This window comes from Podarcis bocagei (genome assembly GCF_964188305.1).
Source record: "Podarcis bocagei genome assembly, chromosome: W".
NCBI classification, from domain to species: Eukaryota; Metazoa; Chordata; class Lepidosauria; order Squamata; family Lacertidae; genus Podarcis; species Podarcis bocagei.
The window spans coordinates 28642357-28649483 of record NC_138131.1 but is presented as its reverse complement, the minus strand read 5'-3'; the positions used below and the strand labels follow the sequence as shown (position 1 = coordinate 28649483).

Below are 7127 nucleotides of genomic sequence, written 5' to 3'. Positions count from 1 at the left end.
CCCAACCACTACCCCAGAGTCCTCTCTTGGCAGATCAAGAGGAGCAGGTGACGGCAAAGGCGGCCGGGTTTTGAGCTGGGTCAGTCAGAATAAGGTCCACTCTCGATTCAAAACCCTCAAATGTATTTGATATCATTGATTTTTCATTTCTATTCCTTGCAGATCATCTCGTTGTTTTATTGCTACAACCAAGGGCTGATGCAAATTAAGAGGATAATGATAATGACGATGATAATAATAATAATAATAATAATAATAATAATAATAATAATAATAAAAAATAAATAAAAAAAAACTTTTATTTGTATCCTGCCCTCCCCGTCCGAAACCGGGCTCAGGGAGGCTAACACCAAATATGTAACACTGGTATAAAATCAAGCAATAACGAAATTACCTCCTGAAAACAAGCCAGGATCAAATTCAAATCCAATTAGATGGCTTTCCGCAGGATTAGGGTTGGGAACAGTAAACGCTCATCAGGCCCAACTCTTATATGGGCCTGTGAGAACACTGGGAGGCCTCTTTCATACTAGTCCTTACACAAAAAGAGAAGGGGAGTCAGGTTGAACCAAAGGCCCGGCGGAACAACTCCATCTTACAGGCCCTGCAGAAAGATGTCAGATCCCACAGGGTCCTGATCTCTTGTGGCAGAGAGTTCCACCAGGCCGGGGCCAAGGCTGAAAAGGCCCTGGCCCTGGTCGAGGCCAGCCTAATCTCCCTGAAGCCCAGGACCTCTAACATTTTTTTATTTGCAGACTGTTAGATCCTCCGTGGAGAGGCGGTCCTAGGCTGTATTCATTCGTTTGGCCCAACGTGGGGCTCGTACCCATGACCCCAAGATTCAGAGTCTCAGCGCTCTGCTGCCTGAGCTACTCACACAGCTGCCCTCTTGTGCACCTCACCTCAAATTTGTCCGAATTGTGCATGCCTGGGATTCACTGCATGAGATGGGAGGTGGGGTGGTTCCCAAAGTCAGAGCTCAGGTAGCCAACGCGGAGCCGGCCCTCACTGCCTTTCAGGTCCTTGGGGTGCTCGTAAGGCGGCTTGTGGAGCACGTTGATCTAGCAAGGGGATTCAAGAAAGCCGGGTTACGGAAATGACATGGGGGTGGGGGACATGAGGCCACATCTTTGAAGTTGTTCCAATGTTACAAATATACATACCTTTGACTTGACAGCCCAAGAAAGACACGCAGAAAATCTATGCTTTAACCGACTCTCCTCATTCCGCCATTTGAACGAATTTGGGCTCCACCTCCCTCCATGAGCCAAGAAGCAGGAAGTCATGTAGGCAGCAGGAACAGGGCATCCCGCCAGAATTCCCCAAGCCTGAGAGCACATACACGGCACCCCACCGAGGGAGGGACCAAGGGGGCAACCATAGACATCTGCCAAGGCAGTTTAGCAAGGCAGGTGTTCTGAATGCCCATCTCCAGACAAGTCCAGTGGGAAAGGACGTGTCAAGAGTTTTATTGTTCTTTCAGTGATGGAGATTTAAGGGGTCTGATAAAGGGACCTCATAGTGAATGCATAACCCTTGTATACCCCTCCTCATTTGTGATGTGCTAGTGATGTAGTGATGATGTATCAACGATGCTGCTTGAAGTGTATTCTGGGGGGAAGAAGGAAGTTTTAAAAGTTGACATTGCCCCATGCTCGGGGTTCTTACTCCTGGGCAGACCTGTGGTGCAACAGTAAGAATCATGGTCTACTGACCACTGTTTTGCTCCAAATTACCGGGCTGGGACTTCCTCCTTTTACTGACAGCATGGACCCATGGGGGACAAGTGCCCCGGTGAGCTAGGCTGTCAAGGAGTCACTCACCCTGGAATTTTTTCGCTTAACAGCCATTGGCGCCAATACAGAGCAGGCTTCCTAAACCTTGGCCCTCCAGCTGTTTTCAAACTACAGTGCCCATCATCCCTGACCACTAGACCTGCTAGCTAGGGACCATGGAGCTGTAGGCCAAAAGCATCAGGAGGGCCAAGGTTGAGGAAGCCTGATAGAGAGCTCTACCTCTCTTTCAAATCAGAGCCGGCAAAGGCGGTGGAGTTCCTGCGCGGGTGCCTCGAGGCGGTTGGAGGATGGATGGCAGCTAACTGGTTGAGGTTGAATCCTGACAAGACTGAAGTTCTGTGGTGTGTGGGCGGGTGGGGGGGACTCCCTGGTCCTGAACGGGGCAACTGTGCCCCTGAAGGACCAGCTGCACAGTCTGGGGGTCATTTTGGACCCATGGAGGCACAGGTCTGTTCTGTGTCCAGGGCAGCTCTATCTGGGATGCAGGATAAGACCCTCCCTGCCCACGGACTCTCTTGCCAGAGTGGCGCATGCTCTTGTTATCTCCAGCTTGGACGACTGCAATGCGCTCTATGTGGGGCTACCTTACTGCAATTAATCCAGAATGTGGTAGCCAGACTGGGGGCCGTGAACAGCCGCAGAGACCACATAACACCAGTCTTGAAAGACCTGCATTGACTCCCAGTACGTTTCCGGGCACAATTCAAAGTGTTGGTGCTGACCTTGAAAGCCCTAAACAGCCCAGCAGATGAAACTTTCCTCTGGTTGTCAATATTAAGAGGATGCCAGCAAGATCAAGCCTTTCTGTAAAATAAAGGATTTAAATCCAGTCTGACTGAGACCACATACCACCGGTCCCAAGAGATCTGCTTTGGCTCCCAGTACGTTTCCAAGCACAATTCATAGTGTCGGTGCTGACCTTGAAAGCCCTCAATGGCCTCGGCCCAGTAGACCTGAAGGAGCATCTCCACCCCGGACACCGGGGTCCCTCTCCCGAGGGCCTTCTGGCGCTTCCCTCCCTGCAAGAAGCCAAGTTACAGGGAAGCAGGCAGAGGGCCTTCTCGTGGTGACGGCCGCCCTGTGGAACGCCCTTCCATCAGATGTCAAAGAAATAAGCAATTATCTCACTTTTAAAAGACATCTGAAGGCAGCCCTGTTTAGGGAAGTTTTTAAATATTTAATGCTGTCTTGTGTTTTTAATATTTGGTTGGCAGCCACCCAGAGTGGCTGAGGATACCCAGACAGATGGGCAGGGTAGAAATAATAAATTATTATATATTATTATATATCCAAAGCCAACATGAAAGCATTCAAACTCTGACGGAACGGAGCGGCGCACACCTCTTCACAGCATAGACCCACCTTGTCCAGGCAAAGGTTCCCATGTCTCTCGGCAATAGCCTTTCGGAAGCCGTGAGACAGTGGATACAGCATGCTGTGATGGGGGTGCACCGAAGGGAGCCGGTTCTTCTCCAGCTGGTCAGCCACAATACTGACAAGCTTCTTCATTCTCTCGTTGTAATCGGTCCAATCACAGACGATCTGAAAGGGGGCAAAGAAAACCAGGGTTCTAGATTCAGGTAGGTAGCCGTATTGGTCTGATGAAGTCAAAATATATATAAAAATTGTCCAGTAGTGCCTTAGAGACCAACAAAGTTTGTTCTTGGTATAAGCCAGGCACCCCAAACCTTCGGCCCTCCAGATGTTTTAGACTACAATTCCCATCATCCCCGACCACTGGTCCTGTTAGCTAGGGATCATGGGAGTTGTAGGCCAAAACATCGGGGGGGGGGCGCAGGTTGGGGATGCCTGATATAAGCTTTTGTGTGCATGCACACTTCTTCAGATACACTGAAGCGGAAGTCCCCAGACCCTGATATACAGAGGGAGAAGTCCCCAGACCCTGCTATATAAGAGTAAGGAGAAGCCCCCAGACCCTGATATATAGTGGGAGGGTGAGTTGGGGTTTTTCTCCGAAGGGTAGTAGGAGTCAATGGGTATGGTCCACCTGCTGGCAACTGTGAATGACTGAAAAAACAAGGGATGGTACGCAGATGACCTGAAATAGTTTTAGGATATGTAATGAGACACAGTCGTCCACAGGTTGACCATACCGATTGAGTCCTACTACCGTTCAGAGAAATACCCCGCCCCACCCTCCCTCTAAATATCAGGGTGTGGGGACTTCCGCTTCAGTGTATCTGAATAAGTCTGCCTGCACATGAAAGCTTAGACACAGAACAAACTGAGTTGGTCTCTAAAGTGACATTGGACAATTCCTGAATTAGGTGACGCTTTTACCATTACCGTGGTACCTTGGGACTCAAACGCCTCGGTTCCCAAATGCCGGAAACCCTGGGAGTGTTGGCCCTTAAAACTCTGCCTCACCTGCAAACAGTGCGCCAGGTTGCAGTAAGCGTCAGGAAAATCCGGCTTCAGTTTCAAGGCGGTGCAATACGAAGCAATTGCCTCTGGGATGTTTCCGGAATCCTAGAAAGGGAGGGATATTTCAGCAATTGCCACTAGCTTTTTTTCTCAACCATCAAAACCAAAGATGAAGAACAGACAGAAGGCACGATGATCCACACCTGGTAGACTTATAAAGTAACATTCAACAATCATTGGAATAGAACAGGGGTTGGCAAACTTTTTCAGCAGGGGGCCGTCCACTGTCCCTTAGACCTTGTGGGGGCCAGACTAGATTTTGGGGAGGGGGAAAAAGGAACGCATTCCTATGTCCCACAAATAACCCAGAGGTGCATTTTAAATAAAAGGACACATTATACTCGTGTCAAAACATGCCGACTCCCGGCTAGATTGAGAAGGCCATGGGGCCGTAGTTTGCCTCCCCATGCTATAGAATAATATTGAGTATCAGCATGTAAAAATTCAATAGAAACCTACTCTTAACAATTACAATAAATTGTAATTAATCGTACAATAAATGAATATTACAATGAATGATTATTGTAATTGATCATAGAATAAATGTTACAATAAATGGTTATAAAACAATGGCAAGTCACAGTGTCTACAATAGCCGCAGCGAGAATCTTAACAGACAAAGGATGGAAAGGAGAATCCCATCCCTACTAAGTTGGCGTAGCTAGCAAAAAGGCTAAAATACGCAGAATTAGCAAGATTATAATACAGGCAGAATTACGAGAGGTTTTGGAAGAAACATTTCATAGAGAACAGGACACTTGCAGAGTACAGTGGTACCTCTGGATGTGAATGGGATCCGTTCCGGAGCCCCGTTCGCATCCTGAAGCGAATGCAACCCGCATCTGCACGTCGCAATTCGCCGCTTCTGCGCATGACATCATTTTGAGGGTCTGTGCATGCGGCGAAACCCGCAAGTAACGTGCTCCGTTACTTCTGGGTCACTGCGGAGCGCAACCCAAAAATATTCATCCTGAAGCATATTTAACCCGAGATAGGACTGTATTGTCTAAATTTACAGGGGTGCCCAAATTTTCCCAAAGAGGGCCAGATTTGACATGAGGGCGGGGCAAATTTGTTGAGCTGTTTTAGGATTTAACCCCAAGGTTGTTGAGCTCTTTTTAGGATTGAAGTTGTTGAGCATTTGGGGGGGGGGGGTTGCCCCAGTAAGTAAACCAGGTTACGCTCCCTGGCCACACGCTGGACATGTGTGGTCTAAAAAAAAATGTTGGGAAAATTTAAATTCTTTGGCAGGTGTGGATTGACAAAGGACAGCAGGAAATATGACAAAACCAATGCATTTTGAGATCTAGGAGAGACGAGCAAAAGGGCGCCATCGGAAATGTGACGTAGGGGTGATTGGAAGTCACAATGAGATTTTTGGGTGTGGAACTCCACCATACTTTCCGTCTATATAAGCCACCCTCTATTTGGGGGGGGGGGCTCAAATTTAAGAAAATGAGCCATTCACCCACCCAATCACCCGTATAAGACCTCCCCCCCATTTTTATTTCAAAGTAAAAATAGCAATTTTTTCATTTTCCTTTTAAAAAAATTATTTACAAACAAACACATAGACACAAAACAAAATTCGTATTACCCTACCACCCAAAATTTCAGACATTAAAACCACCCTTGTGGCTTCCCTCCACCGCCCCTCACCCTCCTATATAATATTTCACATTGCCATTTTTATTTCCCCCCTATTTATTTATTTATTTATTTTTGATTTCATTTTACATGCTAGTTGCCGTACATTTTCAACACTATACATTACATATATGGATTCCCCACATCTAACCCTATACACAACTCAGCATTTACCCAAATACCCACGTGACTTCCTTCACTCACATTCACATTGCAATTTTTATCTAAATTTATATTTCTTAACTCTTTTAACTTACTATTTATTATTATTATAAACCAGATTTACAAACATTAAACCAAACATATCAACATGTTAGTTTTTGAGCAGTACTTGAACACATAATCTTCAAACCATTTCCATTATATTTTTATTTTCCAGTTTGATTGGTACCTTATTACTGCACTTGACCTTGCCAGTTCTATAAATTCAATTAGTTTCTTTATCCAGTCATCCTTTGTGGGTATATATTTCCTGTTCCAGTTTTGTGCAAGGAGTAGCCTTGCTGCAGCTGTCGCGTATAAGAATAATATCTTCCCATCTTGTGGTATTTCTTTACCTCTTATACTCAGTAAATATGCCTCTGGTTTTCCCCTCTAAATTAATTCTGATCATCTTTTTTATTTCCTCATGAATTTTTTAACGTTTCTGTAGCCCCACCATAAACGTATCGGCGTGCCCTCTGCCTCCTCAGACTTCCAGCATAAATTCCAATTCTCCCCTTTTTCTTTTTGTGCCCCATCTCGGTTTGGGACGGCTTTTGCCAGTTGTTTTCCTTTTGTAAAAACTAAGATTCCCCTGCTGCCCCCCCCCCAGTTTTTTTTTTTTTAAATAGATTTAGCAGAGACACAAAGCTTACCTTATGGATGGAAGCGAGGTTGCTGTGGGCATCGGCAAACGCAGGATTTATCTGGATTGCTCTTGTGTAGCATTGCAGAGCTCCCTGGACGTCTTGCATTTCCTTCAAGGTGTTCCCCATGTTGGAATAGGCGTCTGCAAAAGTGGGACTGATTCTGACATGGAGGGGGAGAGAAAAAGTGCCATTTTGGTACAAAAATACTCTGAAGTTACGCTGGAAATGTAAGGGTCAAGAAGGCTCTTTCTATCCTATACGGTGGTCTTTAGGGCAGTTCATTAAAAAAACTTTTTTAAAAAATGCCTTCTCCAAAGCCTTCACAAAATAGGAAAACGTCCAAGAAAACAGCTATTTTCATGGAGGGTTGAGATATTAACTGATATGC

General features: G+C 46.0%; 1 protein-coding gene across 1 annotated transcript; it reads right to left on the bottom strand.

The window, feature by feature from the left end:
• Positions 1-935: 935 nt before the first annotated feature.
• Positions 936-6865, bottom strand: LOC308578066 (UDP-N-acetylglucosamine--peptide N-acetylglucosaminyltransferase 110 kDa subunit-like; the record flags this gene model as incomplete). Its single annotated transcript, XM_081178350.1, has 4 exons — positions 936-1061; positions 3159-3338; positions 4185-4286; positions 6746-6865. 4 exons carry the CDS (start codon positions 6863-6865, stop codon positions 936-938), a joined length of 528 nt encoding a protein of 175 aa, XP_081034476.1.
• Between the last annotated feature and the right edge of the window lie 262 nt (positions 6866-7127).